The following is a 20383-nucleotide window of genomic DNA, read 5'->3' on the forward strand; positions in this document are numbered from 1 at the left end:
ACACTTTATTTCGCTTTTAACCTCTGCTAGTTTCCCTCCACAGATGACATTGGAATGTAGAACAAAGGGATAACATGAATACTCTTGATTTAGCTCCTATTTGTTTCTTCATAATCTTCCCCTGGCCATCAAAAATCATGTATTCATTTACATTCAGTGGGACAACTTCAAAATTGTTTTCTGTTCGTTTTCACATATATAGCTTTTCCTGTAATAATTATGGATCTATCCTTGCATAAAGGATTAGAAGCAGTTGGTCATCTCATTTGCCTTTCAGCATGCAGAAAGCTGAAATTAATGATTGACTATTATGTTCAAAGCCCACTGTTGGATCCATACTAACTAGCCATTAAAAGTGATGTTACAGAAAATTTAATAACATGGAAAACTATTTACAAAGTACCGATAAGAAAAATGAGAATGTTACATTGTAAGATATAGTGTTTGATACCATTTTTGGAAAAATGTTCACAAACAGAAAAAGGCCTGAAGGGGGTCAATAGTTATCTCTGGGTACTAGGTTTATGAAAGGTTTTTATTTTCTTTACTTCCCCACATTTCTGAATTTTCAACAATAAATATAAACTGGTTTTGCAGTAAGCATAAACAAAAAGTCTTTTTTTATTTAGAGATCTGATGGTAGTAAATAGCTCCTGAGTCAGAAGCTTGTCCTGAGCTAGCCCAGGGGAGCCTGATGAAAAACTGCTGTGGACTTAGTGGTGGGACTCACTTGACTGGGCCAATCTGTGCGGTGTGCACTGGGAAGCAAGGAAATAGCAAATGAAGTTCATCTCAGTGGTTCTGAAAGACATATAGCTCCAGCACCCTTCCTAATTGATTGAGAGTGGTTTAATTAAGAAAAACAGATAATATTACTTAAGGAACAGGTCCAGTTATACCTGAGGAATTTAATGTTAAAAGAAATATGGGAGACCTAGCAGCAGAAATGGACCTGGCAGTACAGAAGATAAATACACAAACAGCATAGCCTAATGTTTATTATTCTTGCAATATTATTAAGGACTTTAAAGTGTTTTAATGAACAAGGCTCCCTAGTTGAGTTATTAGCCACTTAAATCCATTATTTATATTATTTATATTTTTTTAATGAAATTTGCCACATTGAAAAAATAGTCCATTCATTCATTTAACAAACACTTACTAAACACCCATCTCATGCCAAGCACTGTGCTAGATGTTGCAAATTCAATAATTTGTAATATCTAATTTTAATATGTGTAGGCTTAAAACCTTCACAGGTCTAGTGGAAGAGACAGACAAAAGCACAGCTGCAATTCAATGCAATAAATTCTATAATTGAAGGTATAATGAAAGCACTCAAATGGGCATCTAACTCAGATTGGAGTGAGAGGTAGCCTAGGAGACTTTTCCAGGGAAGGTGATATTTAATCTGGGCCTTGAAGAATGAGTAGAAATTTATCAGGTGAAAAAGGAAGAGAGTATTCTATAAAGAAGAAACAGCATATGTAAAAACACAGAGACATGGAAGAGGATGATGTATTTAAAGAATTTCCTATAGTTAGGAATAGCCAGAACTTTTGTGCATGTGGAAGACAAGCAGAGAATGAGTCTGTGATGGTTAATTTTATGTATAAACTTGGCTGGCCAATGTAATTTTAGATGTTTCTTTGAATGTGTTTTTGGATGAGATTTACATTTAAATTGGTGGATTTGAGTAAAGCAGATTGCCTTCTATAATATCAATGGGTCTCATTCTATCAGGTAAAGGACAGAACAAAGCAAAAGACTGACTTCCCCTGAGCAAGAGGGAATTCTGCCCCAGACAGCCTTTGGACTAGAACTTTGGCATTGGTTTTTCTCTGGGTCTCCGGCAGACTTGCTAGTCTCCGTAATTGCATAGTCAGTTCCTTAAAATAAATCTCTCTCTTTCCTCCTCTTCTCTTTCTCAATCTCTCATATATACACATATACATACATCCTATTGATTCTTTTTCTCTGGATAACCCTGTCTAATACAGAGGCTAAAGGCAGAGGACAGGGAGAGTTCCTTTAAATATTTTTAAAGTTTGGATTATCAAAGGAAACTATAGGTTTTCAGTTACCTAAGATTACTATTGATTGAGCAGTGATACCAAGAGAGCAAATGTGGCTATCTGGGCCTATAAGATCTTACAGAAATATCAGTAATCTTAACATCATTCCCCATACTTTTCTATGTTTCTTTCTTCTTGGTTTTCAAATCCATTCCATTCCACCCAACATTTATTGAGTGCCAATATGTGCCAGGCACTGTGTTAGGGGCTGATGATATAATGGTGAGAAAGCCTGCTGATAAGTAAAATGAGAAAGTTACATTGTAAGATATAGTGTTTGATACCATTTTTGGTATCAAAAAGTATAGAAAGACAGTATATAAACACATGAATGCAGGGACATTGGGGCACAAAGATGGGAATATTTTGTAAAAAAGGAAACAACACTGAAAAAACCACTGAAGCACAAATGTGAGCTCTAAACATACACAAGAGGAGACTGGACAAGATGGCGTAGAAAGTAGAAGCTGTGCACACCTCCTCTTGAGACCACACCAACTATAACAAAACTACAGAGCAACCATGCATGGAGTCACTTGAGGTCTGGCTGAACAGAAGACTACAACTAGTGACAAAAATAACAGGTTACCTCAAAAAGGTAGGAGGGGCAGAGACATGAAACAACTGCATGTGGCTATCAGAATTGAGAGGGCTCTCTTGGCTACAGAGCCCCATCCTCCACCTGAGGAGTGAGGGATTCCAGCCCCACATTGGGCTCCCTAGCCCAGAGTTTCAGCACCAAGAAGACAAGTCCCCACAACCTCTGGCTATGAAAACGAGTGGAGGTTGCGGCTGAGTGAGAGGGAGGGCTTTGGGAGTTACAGATGTTCCTCTTAAAAGGCCCACTCCTGGCCTCACTCACTGATGGACTCAGTCACTCTGAGATCCAGCACTGGGGCAGCTGCTTGAGGAGCACCAAGGACCCGGGGAAGTGCTGAATTGTCAGGCTTCAGGACGAGGGTTGGAGGGGTGGCTTTCTCCTGGACAGAAGTGCTGGCAGTATCCATTGTTCCTTTGCTGAGACCTCCCCCTCCCATACTGCAGACACAGTCACCCCTGTATTTGAATTGCCATCAACCTGGATAACACAGGTCGCTCCATCTAGGGGATCCCCTGAAACTCTGCCTCTGCCAACTTGTGGGCCCACCCAAGCCTCTTCTAGTAGTTTATTCCACATAAATATGCTGTCTTGGCTCCTGCCGTGGACTTTCCTAAAATCTTTCAAAGGTCCATAACCCAAAGAAGCAGCATCTGCCCTCAGCGTGCCCAGTACCTCTTGCTGATCAGCCCTAAGCCCTGCACTAGCAGCAGCCAGCCTTGGTTTCTGACTTGGCCCCTTGGGGCACTTATAAGACCAGCATGGGTGGCAGCCACCCATGGATTGTTTAGTGACTCTTACCAAGTGGCTCCAGAAGTGCACAGACTGCAGCTGAACCTGGCCTGCAGCTGGACCCCTCCCTTGACTGTGCTACTGGGCCCCACAGCAAACCTACTACATAAAGCCACTCTACTAAGACTGGGAGACATAACAGCCCTACCTAATACATAGAAACAAACACAGGTAGACAGCCAAAACAGGGAGACAAAGAAGCATGTCCCATATGAAAGAACAGAACAAAGCTCTAGAAAAAGAACTCAACAAGATGAAGATAAGCAATCTACCAGATGTAGACTTCAAAACATTGATTATAAGGATGCCAAGGCACTAGGGGAATAGGAGATTAACTCAGTGAAAACTTTAACAAACAGATAGAACACATAAAAATTGAGATGATAAACATAATAGGAAACCAGTCAGAAATGAAGAATATAATGTCTAAGATGAAGAGTACATTAAAAGGAATCAACAGAGTGGATGAAGCAGAGGATTGAATCAGTGATTTAGAGGATGGGGTAGCCGAGGACACCCAATCAGAACAGCAACAAGAAAAAAGAATCCAGAAAAATGAGGATAGTTTAAGAGGACTCTGGGACAGCATCAAGCACACCAACGTTCGTATCACAGGGATACCAGAAGAAGAGAGAGAGCAAGGAATTGAAAACTTGTTTGAAGAAATACTGATAGAAAACTTCCCTAACCTGGTGAAGGAAAGACATACAACCCCAGGAAGCATAGAGACCCTCAAACAAGATGAAACCAAAGAGGTCCACACCAAGACACATCATAATTAAAATGCCAAAGGTTAAAGACAAAGAGAGAATCTTAAAAACAGCAAGAGACAAGCAATTAGTTACCCAAAAGGGAGTTCCCGTAAGACTGTCAGCTGATTTCTCAACAAACTTTGCAGGTCAGAAGGGATTGGCAAGGAAACATTCAAAGTGATAAAAAGCAAGGACCTACGAACAAGATTACTCTACCCAGCAAAGCTATCATTCAGAATTGAAGGACAAATAAAAAGCTTCCAGACAAGAAAAAGCTAAAAATGTTCATCATCACCAAACCAGTATTATAGGAAATGTTACAGGGTCTTCTCTAAGAAGAAGAAGAAGAAAAAAAAGATAAAAAATATGAATAATACTATGGTAATAACTACATATCTCTCAACAATTACTTGAAATATAAATGGATTAAATGCTCTAATCAAAAGACAGGGTGTCTGAATAGATAACAAGACTCTTACCTATGAAGGCATAGCTGTATCACATTTTATGACCTAGCCTCTTGCTGCCTACAAGAAACTCACTTCAGATTGAAAGACACATACAGGCTGAAAGTAAAGGAATGAAAAAAGATGAAAATGGAAACAAACAAACAAAAAGCTGGGGTAGCAATACTTATACCAGGCAAAAAAATTTAATGAGAAAATAATAAAAATAATTTTTTTTCCTCCTCCTCTTTACTTGATTTGTTACATATGCCTAAATTCCCAATTTGGGCATCCTTTCCACCTGGAAACCTCCTAAGATCCCCCATATTGGGGTTAGTTGCCCTTTTATGTGCTTCGGCAGTCTCTTGTACTCCATGTAGTTGCTTGCATTAACTTATTAACATATTAAATTTGACCTTACTTGCTTTCCACTAATCTGTAAACTCCGTGAGTACAGGGACTATGCCTGCTTTATTTATCTTCGTATCTATAGAGTCTAGCATGGTGCAGGGCATATGGTACCTCAATATTTATTGAAATTCTCACATGTTGAAAGATTTATATGGGCAAAAATAAAAGAACTGCTCAAGATTCCAAGTTCTTTTCAAGAATTGTATTAATGAAGCCTGAAATTAAATGAAAACTAGAAAGATTGAAGAAGATTCCTTCAGTGTAAGACAGTTTTGCATCAGTGGAACACAATATAATATTAATAGTGTTAAGAAATGCTGGAATATATTATTGACTAATCCATTGACAGAAATGAACAAAAACTGCGCAGTGCAAATAACAGTTTAAAGTATGCAGTTGGATTAGGATTAAATACACTGATGTATGCCTAACAGGATGTTGAATAAAACTTTCCTTTTACCTCAGAATTAGTATCCAGGATCCCACAATAGAGGACAAAATAGCCCACTTTCAAAATGCAATTAGCACCAGATATGAGGTCTTCAATTCACTGAGACCACTTCTCCTTCCCATCTTTAAAATACTGGAGAAGGCAATGGGCTGTACCTGTTACCGATGGCAGGTAACAAATCACCCTCAAGTTTAGTGGGTTAAAACAATGGCAATCGTTTTATTATCTGTTATGTTTTCTATAGATATGGAACTTGTAAAGGACTTGGCTGGGCGATTCTGACTCAGGGTCTCTTATATACTTAAAGTCAGATGGGTGGCTGGAGTTGGAAGAGTAAGGGGCTGGAGCAGCTGGGGGCTGACAAGGCATTCTCTCTCTCTTCACGTAGTAGTCTCAGAACCTCTCCAGTGGTTTTCTTTCCATGGGCTAGTTTGAGCTTCCCCAGAGCGTGGTGGCCTCAGAGCAGTCAGAGTGCCTAACTGGTTCCTTAGAGCTCCAAGTATAAGTCTTGCAGCTATGAAGGCATAGCTGTATCACCTTTTATGACCTAGCCTCAGAAGTCGTCATGTCACTTCTGCTATACTCTTGGTTGAAACAGTCACAAAAGCCTACTTACTTTTAATGGGAAGGGGATATAGACCCTTTTTCTCTACATAATAACATCAAACTCATTAAAGTATATAGTATGGGAAATACTAGATTAGTGGTTCTCTTTGGAAATAACAATCTGCTGCAGGAATCATTTTATCTGTTTTAGGTCTTTGGTCTAAGAATTTTGTCCTTTTTCCTTATGGAAGAGGAGATAGGGATGTTCTCCCTTAAAGTTGACTGAGGGTGAAGGTTTTGTTGTTGTTATGTGCTAACAAGTCACCTCTGACTCCTGGCGACTCTATGAATGAGTGATGTTCACTGTGTCCTGTCTTCACCAGCCTTGCTCAACTCCTGTAGACTCATGCTTATGGCTTCCTTTATGGAGTCAAGTATCCATCGCATACTTGGTCTTCCTTTTTTCCTGTTGCCTTCCATTCTCCTCAGCATTATCTTTTCCAAAGAACCCTACATTCTGATGATGTGCCTGAAGTAGGATAGCTTCAGTTTTGTCATTTTTACCTCTGATGATATTGCAGGCTTAATTTGCTCTAGGACCCATTTGTTCATCTTTCTGGCAGTCCAGGGTATCCATAAAGGTCTCTTGTAATTGCGACACCATATTTCAAATGAATCATTTTTTTTTTCCTATTGGCCCTCTTCATTGTCCAACTTTCACATCCATACATAGTAATTAGGAATACAAGTGTATGGATGATCTTAGACTTCATCTCTGACACATCTTTGCTCTTTATGATCTTTCCTAATTCTTCTATTACTGCCTTTCTGAGTCTCAGCCTTCTCTTGATGTCATGGCTGCAGTCTCCATTTGAATTGATGACTGAACCGAAGTAAGCAAAATCTTTAATACTTTTGATATCTTCATTGTCTATGTTAAAGTTGTGTATTTCTTCTGTAGTCATGATTTTTGTCTTCTTAATATTCACGTGTAGTCAGGGGAAACGTTACCAGATCATTATTTGCAACGACTGCATGTGCCTTCTCATTCCTCAATTTGAAGTCTGCTTAGACAGCACATTTTAATTTGACCTTTGCATGCTTGAGCTGAGAAAGAAAACTGGAGGGAAAGGGCAGTGGTGAGTGGCCTGAATAGTCATTGGAGTGGTAAGAGTATGTGAGTTTCAAGGAGCCAGATGAACACTGTTGGTGATTGCCCAAGAGAGTCAAGTAAGAAGACCAAGTAGCGAAAATCTGTGGGCCATAAGCTCTAGGAAAGGAAGCTTTCCTACATCAGGGATCTGTGCACCAGGGAAGCCCTACAGAATTTACCCAAGGTAGCTTGCATTACGATGCCTGCAACCTAAGTGGTATCGATGGCCTATCAGAGTTAACAGAGAAACAAAGACAACAGAGAGAGAATTCTAACATGTACCAGTCAGAGTTCAATCTGAGACAAAAACCAGTAGGAGATTAATTACAAGGAATTGGCTTATGCAATTGTGGAGGCTGGATAAACAACGGCAGCCAGGAAAAAAGATCAAGAGCATGTTGGAACCCCATGTGCACAGGCTGAAATTTGTTGTCTACAGGCAGTAAGGAAAGGAAGATCATGAGCAGGCTGGAACCTCGAGGGCTTGAACTGTTTGGAATCTCCAAGCTCTAGGAAAGCATAAGCCCACTTTTAAAGGGTCAGGCCCACCCAAGATAGTCTTCCTTTTGATTAACTTAAAAGTCAACTGATTAGGGACTTTTATCATACTTTAAAATATCTTGACTGTAGCACCTAGGTTAGTATTGATGAAATAACTGAGGAATGTAGTTCAGCCTAGTCCAGTTTGTACACCAAAAAGCCATAATATAACAGCAGCCAATACACCAGGGGAGCTACAACCTAGAAGAGAGAGCTGGAGGAAGTGTCTCATAAGCAGACCACATTGCCCTCCCACAGATTCTAAAGGGAGGCAATGGGAGAAGTAAAATAGCAGACCACATCCTCTCCCCATGCATGCCCCTGGAGCTACAAATCTGGCGTGCAGTGGGGAAGGGGAAAGCTTTTAATGGGTATAAGTCACAATTTTAACAATGGATAGCAAATGGTAAGTTATGGGATCTGAGATGTCATTAAGATACTTGCTGACCAGCAAGGAAAGGAGATTTAACATAGCAAATTTGTGTACGATGACTGGAGACAAAACTCCACTGAGTTGAGACAACTAAGAAACAAAATGATCAGATTACAAAATTAGAAGAGCTACTGCAGATGTTAAAGAAAAAATAAGTGGCTATAGTGGTCAAGGAAGGCCTGCTTCTAAAAGGCAGAATTTGGACTCAGCCCTCTTAAAAGATGAGCAGCATGTAGAAAGTTAGAACAGAGGAGAAAGTGAGAATAAAAGCTTAGAGAAATGATAGGTACATGTGGGGAGCGAGGAAAAGGGAGGACACTGAACTGATTGAAAAAAGTATATGTGCTAAGGAGGCAAATATTGAAAGGGGATAGACTAGGCAGGATCTTGAGAGCTAGGCAGAGGAGTTGAAATTTGATGAGGTAGTCAATAGGAAATCACTGTAGGTTCTTGAATGGGGAAAGCTGGAGGGAAGTTTTTGTTCTGTTTTGAATCTTTTAAAGACAGATTAATGACACAGTGGTATAATAGAGATGGATTTTAGGGAAGAAGGACTGGGATTCAAGGGGGCTAATTAGGATGGTGTTGTAATATTCTAGATAGGAATTCACAATAACCAGATCTAGAATCATGAAGGTAAAAATGGAATTGGAATTGGAGAAAGGGAAAATCTGAGAAATATTTCAGAGACAAATACAGTAAGATTGAATACCAAATGGAAATGTGATAGCAGAAAAGATAATTCAGAGTATTCCTTAGTTTCTAGGTTGAAGAATTGGAAAAATGGTGGTTGCAAACATAAATGAAGAAAAATACCTTTGGGAGACCAAGACTATTAATTCATCTTGGCATTGTTGAAGCTGAAGTCATGATTTGAAGTGGAAATATCCTGATAAAAGTTGGGGGAAAAAGAACATCAGATTAGCCTGATAGCAATATGTAGGAAAGACTGCAAGTGGGAGGTCCAGGCTAAGAAACTGAAAGGCTAGGAGGCATAGGTGGTCTTTTCTTTAAATGACTTCTTCCAACTAAAGGTAGTGTCCTTTAGAAGAGAACGGAGTAAATAGGAATGGAACAGCTGGCTACCCAGCTGGTATCGAAGAACAAAATAGGATTTGATTTCTGGATCATGGTTTAAGATCCTGGACCTGATGAGTTTTTGGCAAGGAACAGGGAGTATGTCATGAGGACAAAAAAAATTTTAGAGGAGAGTGAGGGAGGAAGCATTTGGAAGGAAATTGTTAGTGGATAGATAGATAACAAAGAAAAACTGAACAAATACAGGTTTCAATGAAAGAATAATATGTTAGAAGACACCCAGCTTTTCAAAAGGAAGCTGAAATTATTGTTAACATTTACTGAGAGTTTACTATATGCCAGCACTGTGGCAAATTCTTTATGTGTATTATCTCGTATAATCCTTACAAGAAGCTTAACGTTTTTCCCGCCCGACAATGTGTCATGGACATCTTTCTATGTCAATAAAAATCTACATTGTTGTGTTTAATGGATGCATAGTATTCCTTTGTATGAAGGGTCATTGTAGTAAGTAAGCTACAAAAGACTTTCCTATTCATATTTCCCCCACACTTTTTTGTATGCTCTTTTTCTTCAATAACAGATGCACATTTTGCTTTAGCTTTTAATTTTTTAACAATATCATGGTCCAAAAATAAAAATATAAAAAGCTATACTGTAAAAAGCCTTTCTCTCAGGCTTTCTTCCATTCTTGTTCCCTGTCCCACCCCAACAATTATTAGTTTCTTTGTATTGTTCCATAATTTCTTTGTTATATAAACAAATATGTAAATATGTATGTTTTCCTTTTTTTTCTTCTTACACGTAAAGTAAAAAGCATCTTGTGATCATGTCTTTAGGGTAAAATCTTAGAAGTGGTATTGATGAATTAAAGGGTAGTTTCAGTAAAATCTCAGTTAAAAGACATACATTGCTCAATTGCGCATCAGAAAGGTTGTACACACCAATTCATGAATGTCAGTAAATCAATTTTTTTGAGTATATCTATGTATCTGAAATGTATGAGGAGCCAGTATAAATGTTTAAAAAATCACTATCATTTATAACATAAGGCTAATTCTGGTACTATACAGAAGTGGTTACACAAAAGACTTTAGACTTACACATTTACATTTCTAATGTAGAAAATGGACACAATGAGAAGGTTTGATCTAAGTTGTAATTTATTTTTTTATTTTTCTTATGGGGGAGAGACAGGTAGTAATGAAAAGATGGAAAAAATATCAGTTGATTGTACTGTAAAGATAGGAAATAGAGCTGAATGAATCAAGAATAAGCAGAATGAAAAATAGGAGCAGACTTGAGAGTGAAAAAGGGTAGATTATTTTGTTTGGCCTCATACATCTGATAAGGCATACTGCCAGATCATTTTTCTCTATTACTTTTTAAAAAAACTTCTGTTACAACTTCTACTTCATTATTGAATTGATATATGTGATTATAATATAAATTAAAACTAAATTTCCACTGAATATGTACATTTGTCTTTTTTTTTTTCTTAAATAGAATTGATTATCTGAAGAAATGGATACTTCTCCTTCCAAAAAATATCCAGTTAAAAAACGGGTGAAAATACATCCCAATACAGTAATGGTAAAATATACTTCGTATTATCCCCAGCCTGGGGATGATGGATATGAAGAAATCAATGAAGACTATGGAAATTTTATGGAAGAAAATCCAAAGAAAGGCCTGCTGAGTGAAATGAAAAGAAAAGGAAGAACCTTTTTTGGAACCATGGACACCCGACCTCCAGCAACAGATGACCCGATGACCAATGAGATTGGACAATTTCAGAGCTTTGCAGAAAAAAACATTTTCCAGTCCAGAAAAATGTGGATAGTGTTGTTTGGATCTGCTTTGGCTCATGGATGTGTAGCTCTTATCACTAGGCTTGTTTCTGATCGTTCTAAAGTTCCATCTCTGGAACTGATTTTTATCCGTTCTGTCTTGCAGGTTTTATCTGTGTTAGTTGTGTGTTACTACCAGGAGGCCCCCTTTGGACCCAGTGGATACAGATTACGACTCTTCTTTTATGGCGTATGCAATGTCATCTCTATCACGTGTGCTTATACATCATTTTCAATAGTTCCTCCCAGCAATGGTACCACTATGTGGAGAGCCACAACCACAGTCTTCAGTGCCATTTTGGCTTTTTTACTTGTAGATGAGAAAATGGCTTATGTTGACACGGCTACAGTTGTTTGCAGCATCTTAGGTGTTTGTCTTGTCATGATCCCCAACATTGTTGATGAAGACAATTCCTTGTTAAATGCCTGGAAAGAAGCCTTTGGATACACTATGACTGTGATGGCTGGACTAACCACTGCTCTTTCCATGATAGTATACAGATCCATTAAGGAGAAGATCAGCATGTGGACGGCACTGTTTACCTTTGGTTGGACTGGGACAGTCTGGGGAGTATCTACTATGTTCATTCTTCAAGAACCCATCATCCCATTAGATGCAGAAACCTGGAGTTATCTTATTGCTATATGCATCTGTTCTACTGCAGCATTCTTAGGCGTTTATTACGCCTTAGACAAATTCCATCCAGCTTTGGTCAGCACAGTACAACATCTGGAGATAGTGGTAGCTATGGTCTTGCAGCTTCTAGTGTTACACATATTTCCTAGTGTCTATGATGTCTTTGGAGGGGTAATCATTATGATTAGTGTTTTTGTCCTTGCTGGTTATAAACTTTACTGGAGAAATTTAAGAAGGCAGGATTATCAGGAAATACTAGATTCTCCCATTAAGTGAATCTCTGATTATTATCATGTTAACCATCAGTTATTAATAGGTACATTGCCATTTTAATGTTTACCTATATCTTTTGTGTTGTATAACTGACAGAGTGCTATATATAAAATATATAATTAATATATGCAGATGTAGAAAAATTTATTCTAGTCTAATATATTAAAAAACAAATATTAAATATGTGAAATGTCACGATCCTGGAGTCTTTATTGTTATTAATAAAAGGTAACTGTGATAGGAGAATGGTAACTTTCATCACTAAAGAACATAGACGTGAAGAAGTGACTCTTTTTAGATGGACCTTCTGTGTTCTTAAAGTTCAAAAATTAGAAAAATGTTCATGCCCAATGCTCTACAAATGTTCAATAAAAATCCTTCAATATTCAAAAATCTTCATTTGTGAAAAGTACAGTATAAGGTGAAATGCTGAATACAAAGCCCTGTTTTGTTATTATCTATTTGCATTAGGAAACTAGAGGTGATTGGGCTGGGTAAGGGAACTTCAGTTAAGCAAGAAGGAGGGAACAAGAGAAAGGAGCTTCCCCTTGCTATGGTCACATTAGGCAATGCATAGGAAATGGAGGTAGGGAGAAGCCTGAATTCTTGCCAGCTCTACTTAGTCTATACCATTTGGTGCCTGATGGTGGGAGGCCTAATGCTGGGACAGGGTCTGCTTATCCTCAGTTATAGGATCTCTTCCAAAATTGCCCTTGTTTAGATTTTTGTAGTAAGTACATGTATGAGCTTCAGTAAAGGTACTCCATACCCCTGAAAAAGACATTAGCAGTAATCATAGTATAAGCAGAAAACTGTCAAAAGAGATTCTTGTCAAAAGGGATTAAAAGTCTATAAAAGCATATAAGGTGGCATTAATTTGGGTCTAATTTGAGCAATTTTGACTAAGCTCAAACCAGTGTTGATATGGTACTGGTTATTACACTATTGTTATTGAGCTATCTCAGCTCCAAATTTACCCTTCTATACTTTCCTCTGTGATGCCATGGTCAGACCCTGCAAACTACATTTTGCCTATGCTAGCTGATGCCTCGCTAGATTCCACCAATAAAGGGCATTAGAGAGTGACTGGAAGACAGGAGAGGGGCAAAAGGGCTTCTTCTTTTCTGATTGAAGTTTCTGTCATTGTTACCTTAGCAATAAGCAATGGTCCTTTGTTCTAGCAGGAGTGACTGATTTCAGCCTTGAGCTTCTTTTGGCTCATCTCCACCCCACCCCCACCCCCACCCCGAACTGGTCTCATCCTATCCTTCAGTAGGACCAGCTGGATAGCATCTTCTCAGGGATCTGAGCTATAGCTCAGCTGGGTCATTCCTCTGAGCTTTTGAGACCTGATAGTCCAACCTTGATTCCTCTTTTTCACTTGCTTTAGGGGAGGTAGCTGCTACCTCTGGCCTACTTCAGTGCTTCCTTTTTGCTTTTTCAGTCCATCAACACACAATACTAAATTCTCTGTTGTAATATCTTGTGCTTTCTAGTTTCTTGACTATTATGTCTCCAAACCTTCCCCCAAAGGAACCCATAGTCATTAGCAGAGTATCTATGCTTTTGGGAAAATGTTAACATTCAGATTTTCCAGGAATTACTAGATACTGGCTCACAAAATAAATTATTCCAAATTGAAGTACAGAAAGAAAAAGATTTGGAAAAAAATGAACAGAGCCTGGAATGACCTGTAATAAGGACTAAGAAGTCTGGCAAAAGTATAAGCATAGTCTCAGAGGAAGAGAGAGAGCAAATGGAGTAGAAAAAATAGTTGAAGAAATACTGGCCAAAAGTTTTCCAAACCTGATAAAAGGAAACAACAACAACCAGCAATCCACATATTCAGGGAAATAAAGGAACCCAAAGTGGATAAATACAAAGAAAAACACACCTAGAAACATAGTGTAACTGCTCATAAAGACAAAAACAAAAAACAAAAAACAAAAAACCCCCAAAAAACCAAGATCTTAAAAGCAGCCAGAGAAAATATGACCTTCAGGAAAACAATGATCATTACAGCTAGCTTCTCATGAAAAATGGAGGCCAGAAAATAATGGTATTTCAAAGTGCTGAAAGAAAACCCTTTGATGGCTTCTTATTGACTATAAGATAAAGTTTAAGGTCCTTAACTTCCATAACCCAATATTGCTTACATTTCTAGTCATCTTTTGCTCCAGCATATTATGTGATTGTGTAATACCTTTTTTTTACACAAGCTCCTCCATGTGGAAAGGCCTTCTTTTTGCCTACTTAATTGCCTGACTAGCCTGACCACATAACTCCCTTCTTCCTGAGGCTTAATGTCCCCTGGACATATCTATTGTTGTACTTACTCTATTAAGTATCTGTTTAAATCTCATTCTGACACTGGATTGAGCTCTTTTAAGACTGATCTTCAGATCTCCAGTACCTGTTGTAGTGTCTACCACAGAATGAACTCTTAATAAATTTAGTTGAATTATTTCTCATTAAAACATAACAACACTCAATCCAGAAATTAAATTTAGTTACCAGGGTCTACTAATTTCTATACCTCACAATCAAGCCTGTGATTAGTTACTTCTTGCTGATTAGTAGGTAGGGTTTTCTGTTGTTGTTGTTGTTGTTGTTGTTTTGTTTTGTTTTGGTCCTAAACGGTCCTGTCTGACAGTGATGCTAAACCAGATCATTGTCTCTAATCACTTCTAACTATAAGCTACCAAGAGTTTCCTGGGAAAGACCTTGAGACATGGAGGCTCCTTTTTCCATTCTTTGTCTTTTGAAATCCTTTCAAGATTAATGAAGTGAGCTTCCTACAAAAGTTTTTATCTGAGAAAGATTGGCTACCATATCAGAAGCCCCACTTCCATTCCACAGGTCTTAAATTCCGACTGAAATTTTCTTGTTGCCTGATTCTGGCTAGACCCTGGTCCATTCAGCACTAATTACCAAGGGTGATTCCTGTTTTGGTTTGAGTTCCGCTAGAAGAGGAAAAAGAAGCCACATGCATGTTTATATTTGGAAGTTGGGGAGACAGGGTGTGTGAAAGGAAGTCTCTGGAACAACTCCCACCACATAAGAACATGGAATTCATTCCTTCTAAATATACCATACTGCAGTTTCATACATGACTTTTGGCCTAACTACCCTTCCACCCAGTGCTTTCCTCTATTAATGCTGTTTCCTTATTTATCTTTTAATTTCTCTTTTTTATAAAAATTTTTAAAAGAGTTCCTGGTAAAAATGGATGAAGAGAAAACAAGGAAAACAACAGGAAAAACACATGTTTACGAGGAACTAAAACACTTTTAAATCCCTTAATTCTATTGCTTAAAGAGGTGGCAGACAGGAGTCGTCAAAAGATCTGCATCAAAATCTTGTGAAAAGTCTGTTCAGGTCATTGGCCCATTCGAAATATGTATTCCCTTACAAAATAAAATCCATGGCTTTAGTATATTTTTTCTGGGTTTATTTTCACCACTTAAGGTAGTGGTATAAGCTACCTGATCACAAAGACTACTTTACCTGTTGTTTGTATTCACACTCCCTGACCCATCACATGTTAAATATGTAACTAGAATTGAATTGAGGTAGATTTTGTTAACAGTTCACTGTGTGATTTTAGAGAAATAGTTTTAATCTCTGAATAATGGTTTTTCCGGCTTCGAAAATAAATATCTCGATCCATAAACTTTTTAAGATGTATCGACAAATAAAACTATTGTATTACTTGGCTCAGGCCGCCATAACAAAATACCACAGACTAAATGCCTTAAACAATGGAAATTTAATTTCTCAGTTCTGGAGGCTGGAAGTTACATATCAGGGTGTTGGCAAGATCAGTTTCTGATGAGAACTCTTCCTGGCTTGTATGGCTGCCTCCTTACTGTGTCCCCCCATGGTGGAAAGAATAAGCTCTCTGGTGTCTCTTCTTATAAAGACACTAATCATGTAGGATTAGGGCCCCACTCTTGTCACTTCTATCAACTTCAATTACCTCATAGAGCCTCTGTCTCCAAATACAGTCACATTAGGGGTGAGGGCTTCAATATATAAATTTTGATAGGACACACAATTCAGTCCATAGCAGCCATGATAAAATATGCAAAGGTATTTAGAACCTTAGAATAAATTCAAAATTCACTTGTATTATTCGCTTTGGATGCTAATAATGGGATGTAGACATGGAGTAGCTGTTGCCCAGTTTGATGATGTACTTGCACCACTCAACTTGGTGATTTGTGCTTGACTTTGTGATCCTATATATAGCAAGCAAACCACATACATTTATCACCACTCAAATAAGTAATTTTAAAGTTAAATACAAAAAAGTGTGACCTCTTGGGACTCACAGTCAGGACTAGGATTAAAGAAGGGAAAAGATGTATTAATGCCTTCAACAATATTTACTATCCATCTATCACGTGCTAGGCACTGGGGAAAAACTAAAAACTGATATGGCTCCTGACTTAATGGAGTTTACAATCTAGATAGGGATATGGGCAAACTATTTCAACAGCTTGTATAAGGAAAATACCCGTGCTCCAGAAAGAGTACCTAACCCAAGCAGGTTTCCCTGGGGAGGAAAGCCTAAGCTGAGCAAGAAAGATGGTTAGAAAAGAAATGAGGAATGTTGTGGGGGGCTGCAGCCCTGGCGTCGGGAGAACTAACTTCGTGATGACCCAGCAGGTGGCTGAGGCTTGACCCCTAAAAGTGGGCAGACCTAACACCCAAGGTCACTGTTCTTCCCAATAAGAGCATGACTACCGCAAACGAGACTGGAAGCTACTTATGCGCCAGAACACTTCGAAGACTCTCAGACTCCGCTTATTTCGGTTTGTGGCTCAAATGAAGCATACATCTTTACATTTTTCTCTCAGGTCACCACCATTTCCAGGCATTTTGGTTTGTTCTTTTTTGCTCCTCGCCCCTAAGAACCTTCATCTGGCGAAACCCTCTTCAGGTTAAGAAATCAGGAGGAAAATCCCAGAGAAGTTGGGGCTGACTTCGAGAAGCAGTCATTTTTGCCATGGAGTCTCTCCTGCGGCGCAAAGGAAGGCCCAAAGTACTCAACGAAAGAGAAAAAAACAACGTAAATCGGGCACTTCTTACCCTCTAACTCTCTTTCTGCCGCGCAGCCTCAGCTCGTTTCACGCCCAGCACAGCGCTCGATTGACAGTCAGGCTCGTCCAATCCCAGAGCGGCGCAGACCGCTCTCGCGTCAGAGATGGAAGGGAAGGGAGCAATTGAACCTATCAAATTGGACCAGGAGGGGGTTTCCTGCCCGCGCGGATCCGCCCACGGCCTCACGGCCAGTCGGCACTGCAACTCCGCCCGCCTGCCTTTCGCGCCCCGCCCCTCTCCCGAGAGCTACGCGGCGGCTGAGCGGAGGCCTCGTGCCGTAACGGCCATCGCGGCGACCGCGGCGGCGTACCGGTACCCTCCTCAGGTGAGCTGGGGCCGCCGGGGCTCGGCAGAGGGAAGGAGAGACAGCCCTGCTGGCAGGCAGACTCACAGAGAGCCTTTCTTTACGTTCACACAGCCTGTTATTAGCTGCGTTGCTTCCTCTTCCCTAGTGAAGTTGGCCCCGGGGGCGCCGTCTGCGGGCCCAGAGCTGAGCTGGAGGGGGCGGGGAGGCCGATCGGCCCCGCCTGGGCGTTTGCGCCGTGGCTCCGCGCGACCCTTCGGTCACTGCCCCGCGGGGAGCGGCCCCGCGGATTCCTTGTTCGGTACCAGAGCCCCAGGTGGGGATGACCGCCCCAGCCGGCGATCCCTGAAAGGCTGGGTGATCGAGTGTGCAGCGTGCCTGCTTCTCTGTTTCTTTTCCACTCGGGAAAGTCTTTTTGCCTGCTGTGGCGTAATGCAAAGCCAGGAAGTTAGGGACTTGTTAGAGGAGGGAAGGGGCGCGCTCACATCCAGCTGGAGAGATGGGAAGGGACCCTGGTCCTGTGCGGAAGGTGGACATCCTCGGGATGCGCCCTGTGCCCCTCCCCCACCCCTACTGTTTCTCTGGTTCTTGGTAAATCTGGATTATTTTAATTGTGTGGCCCTGCTGTAGATTCGTACGTGAGTTGCTTGGGCTTTGAGCTTTTGAATTGAATTGTAATATATCCAGAAAAAATATTTCAATAGATTGGTTTTGTAACTTTGTGTTTTCATAAAAGTTAAATTGCCGTTAGAAGCTTGGGGAACAGGGTTTTGTTCAGAGCTGAGAACCATAACATTATAGACGCTCAAGTAATGTCGAACTGATGAACTGATCACCTAAAAATAATTCTCATTAGATTTGGTAAGAAACCTTAGGAGTTAAGAAAGAGGGAAGGAGAACTTTCTAACCCCATCTTGGGTGATGAGCAAAGAAGCTTAGTGTCCGGTTAAAACGGGTAGGTGTTGCAAGAGCAGCACTATTCATTTTTAAAATCTTACTTTGGTAGGTTTGTGAAAAACCAACCATATATTAAGCACCTGGAAAGCACTGTTCCTGAAGTCTCCGTTTTCAGCAGGGTCACAAAGTAAATGGGGAAATAAGTCAAGAAGGTTTTGTTTGGTGGTTGTCAATAATGTTCAGTTTTTAAATAGACATCCCATTCACAGTTTGATAGTAACTGAAGAAATACGCATCGGTTGACTAATATTTTCATTCTATCTCGATTACAAATTCTTTCATTTTCTTCTTTGGGAAAACTGATCTGTAAGAAATAGCTATAATATCTATAAACACTATTTGCAGAGTGTTCAAGATACCTTAACTGGGCTTGTTCACGTTATGTTAAATTTTTGCTTTATTTATGTTAAATGTTTGCTTTATTTTTCTAAGCGTTATCTTTTAGTCCAGATTTTACCATTGCTTTCAGGTCCATGTAAACAGAACCTGAAGCATACATAGAATGTTTTGTTAAATATTAAATGATAATTTATGCCTCTGAATTTATTTTTCTCTTGGACCTTTGAGAACTTTCCTGTCAAAGTTCAAGGTAGATTTGATGTGATTGTTATAAATCACTTGTCAGGAAGACTTGATTTAATAAATACAGATGTACATTGTTTTCTATCATTGTTTAATAACTTTTACAATTTACTCATCTTTATAAAATGGAAAAATACCAAATTTTTTTACCTACACCTGAAGACTAAATGATTATTTAGTCAATACATAAAATTGGAGGAAACTGTGAAATCACTAAGGATTTAACAATCTTCATAAATATTTTGCTATGCAGTTTTAGAAGACAACTAACGGCAAAAAATGACAATAAAGATTATTTAATTAAGTCAGTAATTCTATTGGGATGACCCTATTTCAAAGGTAGAATTTATAGTCTTTCCTTCAAAACCGATTCTATATGCTGACTGTTTAAGTGATACTATGTTTTCAATTACCCAGTTTTATCATTGACTTCCTCAATCCACATAACATTGGCCAATTTTTGTCAGCCATTTTTTGAAAAAATTTTCAGCTATCTGTTCATTTTTACTAGCTTTTAACTAGGTTTTCAGTCTGCCTTTTCTTCCTACTCAGTATGTCCAATCTTCTGCCTAGTCTTAAAGTAATGCTTTGAACATATCCCTCGCTGTTAAACCAGCAATAGCTCCCCTTTTTTTTTTCTAATGACAGCACTATTTCTCTGTAGGAGCTGTCCACTGCCAACAAACCAGTCTCTCCTCATTTAGCCATTGTATTTTTCTACTTTTTTACCTGTTGAGATTTGAATGTCTATGTATTACCTGCCTATTCTTTAAAAGAAAAATTTTCTCCTAAAGTACTCAAGTAGCAAATTAAGTCAAATTTTGTTGAAGTTTCATTTTTACTCTTTCAGTACAGCTTTCCAGATCTTTCTGTTCCCTGTGTTGTTTTGTTTTGAACCCATAATCCTTACTGTTTTTGCATTCCTTTGATTTTTATTCTGATGTGGCTTGTATCATAATATCATGGAACAATACTGTGGGAAAGTTGGAATCTACCCTTCCATTTTATAGGTAGAGAAAATGCAATCAGTACGGAATAACCGCACTGAAATTCACACATCTTGTGATGGTGGCAGAGCTGAGACTCAGCCCTTGATGTCCTAACTCAAGTTCTGTGTATTTTTTATGAAACTGTACTACTCATCTCTTGCAATGTTATTTTGTGTTCTTTGCTTCACATTACTTTGCATTCTGTATATGTCTTCTTAAATTCAGAACTTTTATATGAGGGCAGGGGAACCTTCACGACTTGTTTAAATTATTTAAACAGTGACTTAAAAGTTTACATATAGTCTTTTTCTGTGTTTGTTAGAAGTATCAGCAACATTAACAAAAATAATATCTCTACAGTTGAGTCTTGTGACCCATTAAAAAGTGAATGAATATCTTATAAATTTTACTGTTGGAGTTTGAATTTCTCGATAAGGAAACTGAATCTTT

At 39.0% G+C, this 20383-nt stretch overlaps 2 protein-coding genes across 6 annotated transcripts in view; both read left to right on the forward strand.

Annotated features, from left to right (window-relative positions):
* Positions 1-12186, forward strand: part of SLC35G2 (solute carrier family 35 member G2) — a 29810-nt gene extending 17624 nt beyond the window's left edge. For all 4 annotated transcript variants that reach the window (XM_039837235.1, XM_039837237.1, XM_039837233.1 and 1 more), the window contains one exon: positions 10742-12186. In XM_039837235.1, the coding sequence (XP_039693169.1) occupies positions 10760-11998 (1239 nt within the window). In that variant the 5' untranslated portion in view covers positions 10742-10759 and the 3' untranslated portion in view covers positions 11999-12186. The remainder of the gene's footprint in view (positions 1-10741) is intronic.
* A 5101-nt stretch (positions 12187-17287) lies between these two features.
* The window catches only part of NCK1 (NCK adaptor protein 1), a 76303-nt gene continuing 73207 nt past the window's right edge, over positions 17288-20383 (forward strand). Inside the window, exon 1 of one of the 2 annotated variants that reach the window (XM_039837239.1) lies at positions 17288-17426. The gene's annotated coding sequence lies outside the window, so the exon portion shown is untranslated. The remainder of the gene's footprint in view (positions 17427-20383) is intronic. The other variant, XM_039837240.1, reaches the window with a different exon arrangement.

This window comes from Pteropus medius, unplaced genomic scaffold (assembly GCF_902729225.1).
Source record: "Pteropus medius unplaced genomic scaffold, Ma_sr-lr_union100, whole genome shotgun sequence".
Taxonomy (NCBI): domain Eukaryota; kingdom Metazoa; phylum Chordata; class Mammalia; order Chiroptera; family Pteropodidae; genus Pteropus; species Pteropus medius.